The 4,237-nt window shown below is 44.1% G+C and overlaps 1 protein-coding gene across 1 annotated transcript in view; it reads right to left on the bottom strand.

The window, feature by feature from the left end:
- Positions 1-564: 564 nt before the first annotated feature.
- LOC105819061 (aldehyde oxidase 2-like) overlaps positions 565-4,237 on the bottom strand; it is a 74,095-nt gene continuing 70,422 nt past the window's right edge. The window contains 1 exon segment of the mRNA XM_012655227.1: positions 565-626. Within this exon segment, the coding sequence (XP_012510681.1) occupies positions 573-626 (54 nt within the window). The 3' untranslated portion in view covers positions 565-572.

Raw genomic sequence — 4,237 nt, forward strand, 5'->3', positions numbered from 1 at the left:
GTCTTCAGTGCTCTCTATTTTGTGTTAAAAAGCACAAAATTGTAGGTGTTGAACTCAATGAATACAAATAGATAACTCTTCCAAATAGCACTAATTAATTACAAATGTAGTAATCAATAGATTTCAGTTTGGTGTTTTGCATTCAATTTGGAAGTGATTCTTAAAAGAATCAGCAAGTAGGATCTTTAAATATCTTAGTCCACTCTGCCTTCTCATGTTTTGTTTTATTTTAAAATAAAAAGAAAAACTGCCATGTTGGCTAAGACATTCTGACCATCCTTTGTCAGCTTCCAAAGCCAGACAGGTTTATTGTTAAAGGATTAAAATGTTGGATAAGATATATTGACTTAAAAATGAAACTTGAATTAACCACTTGTGCAATCTTCAGGTCCCATAGAACACAGTTTGAAAACCACTGGACTGGCTGATTTTCCCCCTTCTTTGAGTAATTATCTTTCATTTATTTATTTTTATATTTGTTTAAGATTTTTATTGTTATTTTACTGGAAGTCCCCTTATCTTCCAATATCTTTTAGCTTATTAATCTTACCTTTTAGGAAATGACAGCAGTATTATGCTATAGGGATAGACCAAGGTTTAAATGTCTTAGGGTCATCTCTTGGGATCTAAGAAAGAAAGCAATTTAAATTAATGTACCATAATATCATTGTAATATTTCACCAAGAACTATTATGCGAAATCTTTTTTTCAGAAAATCTTCTGATGGAGAAGGCTGAATTTTCCTGGCTCCTGGGAAATGAGACTGTGTCATTCCTTTCCAGTGACAACTCTGAAAAGACAATAGGTTGGTGTGCTCTCTGCTACACCTAATGTTGCTAAATTAGAGGGACTATCTTCGATTCCCAGATATGAATCCCAAAGAGAATTATAATATATATCCTACGAATACATTTGGGAGAGGGGGCTGGAAAGTGGGATGTGGCTAGGCTTGAGGTGTTTACACTGGAACCCCTAGACCTGGACTCCTCTGCAGTGATACAGTAACAGCCCTGTCTGCACCGTTAGCCAAATAATTTGCGTAGTATTGTGCTCTTCTTGCTAGTTAAACTGCAGCCTCATTTCATGCTTCTGGCCTGCAAGCTCCAAGAATGACTCGTTTCTCCTTCCTTGTGATTCTGAATGCTCGTCTCTTCTGCCGGGAATTCCCGCCTTAGGTTCGACCCCAAAGCAGAACACACATTACTCTCTTCCCCTGTTATGTTTTTGTTTGAAGCGTTGGTTGACTTTTAGCTACAAAGGTGTTAAAAACTAAAACAAACTTCCCTAATGTTGGAGAGCTGTGAAGATTCCAAAAAGCTTTTTTTTCCCCTCCTAGTATTTCTTTATTTCACAAAAATACAAAAAAAAGACAAAAAAATTCATAAGTTCTGCTCTTACTTTTTGCTCTTTATCTGTATTGAAGTGTAAATGAAGGACTAGGTTTGCCCTTCCCAAAAGGCCTTCCCTGTTCCCTCAGCTGCTCCTATGGAAGGTGCCGGGCTGTCTTCTTTAGAACTAGCCTATTCCGGGCCAGGCGCGGGGGCTCATACCTGTAATATCAGTACTTTGGGAGGCTGAGGCGGGAGGATCCCAGGAGCCCAGGGATTGGGGCTGCAGTGAGCTATGATTGTGCCACTCTACCCCAGCCTGGGCAACAGAGCAAGGCCCTGTCTCTTAAAAAAGAAAAGAAAAAAGAACTAGCCTGTTCTACCTGGGCTGGGCTGGACATAGCGCCTCAGTTTATTCTGAGGTAGATTCAGGTCTACCCTTCTGCTAAAGGTTATGGGACTTTTTAACCTCTTCTAAAACTCACTTCTTGTTCTTTTCACCAGACCTGGGCTCCTGGAGTATCCTTCTGTTTGGGGGCTTAGACCGACATTCTCTTGCTGCGCTGGTTTCTTGGGTCTCACCTACTCCCTAGCCTCTGGAGGGAGGACACAATTTCCTTTTGTGGCCTCAAAAATCCAAGCCCTGGAACTTAAGGTGCTCTTCGGGGATCTTTGGTGATCTTCTTCCCGTCCTTCTTTCATCTTCTCCCTTGCCTGGTGCCATCTTCCCCTCCGCCACTCTCCTTTTCCTCCCTGCTTGTTTCCTGATAGCTAGCTGACTAAAGAACTACATGCACTATGGATGTCAAGACTGATTCCACTTTTAGTTAAAGCTCAGCTTCTGAAATAATACTTGGCCCTAGTCTCATTGGCCTCAAGGTAGTTGCCATCAACCCCGGGATTCTTCATTGTGATTGTGCAGTACAGGACTAACTCAGCAGGCCTGGGTTGTCAAACTCTGCACATTTCAAAGAAAGGTTTGGTTCTTTCAGGTCTTGGGAGATAACCTGCAAGTAAAGTGTAGGTAAAGCAGGGGCCCGCAGCATGTGAACTGTTCACGCGCCTCTCCTCCTCCATCTGGAAGGAAGGGCTCCTTTTACTGAACTAAACAGGTGGCACTTTTAATGCTGGCAAGTCTCACAGAGTCTGGCATCTAGAAATGCAAAAGAAGCAGGGAGGGGAAAAGACAAGGGGCTGTGAGAGGGAGGGCAGTTGGTGGATGGAGACTGTATTTGGGTCGTGGAGGGGCTTTACCTGTGGCTTTGGGCATTGGTAACAGTTTGACCCCTGGGGGGTTAGTGACTGGCCACATCAGCCACATGGGCATTCCATGCCTATGGACCTGACCCCCAATAAAAACCCTGGGCACCAAGGCTCAGGGGACTTCCCTGGGTGGCCATACTCCATGCATCGTCTCACACACTGCTGTTGGGGGAGTTAAGTGCGTCTGTGTGACTGTACTGGGAGAGCACAAGTAGCTGCTTGTACCGGGTCCTTCCTGGGCTCTGCCCTGTGCACTTTTTGCCTTTGCTGGTGTTAATCTGTGTCCTTTCACTGTAATCAACCACAACTGTGCATTCCACAGCTTTCCTGAGTTCTGTGAGTTTTTCTAGTGAGTCATTGAACCTGAGGGTGGTCAGGGGGACCCTGACTCAATCATCTTCATCATCATCATCATCTTCATTATAATCTTCATCATCAATATATATTGACCATTTACTATGTGTGACAACTGCTAACTGCTTTATATGTTATCTTATCATTCAATCGTCACAACAACCCTGTAAAGTAACTGGAATTATTCTCTCTACTTCTCATTCCTACCATAATTTATAGATAAGGAAACTGAGCCATAAGTTAAATCATCAAAGGTAGAGCTGGGATTCAAACCCAGGTTCCTCTAACTCCAGGCCCCATGTCTTAACAACGAGCTAAAACAGCTCATTGTAATCCCTCTCCCTGCCGGATAAGGTGGGTGTCTTTTTCCTGCTTTACATTTTGCGTCTCTTGCTCCCTGTCTTATGCTGTGGAATGCCTCCAGCTTTGTTCTCTTCCCCTTTAGGTACTCTCCCTGTCTCTCCCTTTCCTCTGCTTCTCCCAACCTCAGGAGTAAGAGACCAGGTAGGAGAGATTTTTAGATATAAAAATACATTCAATAACAGTATCAGAGAATCCCCTTCAGTAGTAAAAATGGCTACTGTGTGAAGTGTCACCAAGCATTGCAGGGAACAGATTCAGTCCCTGCATCCTGGGACAGCTATGTTCAACGTGGAGCCAGTTTCACAGCCTGTTAGAATGCCAATAAAACCTCTTCCAAGACAGCATGAGGGGCAGGGAGAAGAATGTGGTTAAGAATGTGTAGACACCTGTCTGTCTGTTGTGTTCCTGTGTGCATACATGTATGCATGTGTGTCTCATGGGAACAGGACAATAGGTTCAGCATTCTGAGGAAGACACCATGAGAGACTCCACGCTGAGCAGTCTGCCCTGAGTCATGCAGTCTGCTTCTGTGTTCTGTCTCAAAGAATCCATGTGACTGAGGCATGTTTGTGCTAGCCTAAGGCCCTGCCGGTTATATGTGGCTAAGATTTCAGCTGAGCAGGTTGGAGAACTGCTTGTTTCTACACGTTGTGTTATGTGAACCATAGGAAATAGAATACAGTCTTGTAGGACTAGCAGTACATCTTCTCCAGCTCAGAGAAATCCAAGGTTGTGCATAGGCTACGGGGTTGAGAAGGCTTCACCTAGAGGGACTGGTGTCTGGGGATGAACCAGCTGGGAGAAGTGCACATAAACCAGGCTGCCCGCGGCATGCGAACTGTTCACGTGCCTCTCCTCCTCCATCTGGAAGGAAGGGCTCCTTTTACTGAACTAAACAGGTGGCACTTTTAATGCTGGCAAGTCTCACA

This window comes from Propithecus coquereli, unplaced genomic scaffold (assembly GCF_000956105.1).
Source record: "Propithecus coquereli isolate 6110/MARCELLA unplaced genomic scaffold, Pcoq_1.0 Scaffold113, whole genome shotgun sequence".
Lineage (NCBI taxonomy): Eukaryota > Metazoa > Chordata > Mammalia > Primates > Indriidae > Propithecus > Propithecus coquereli.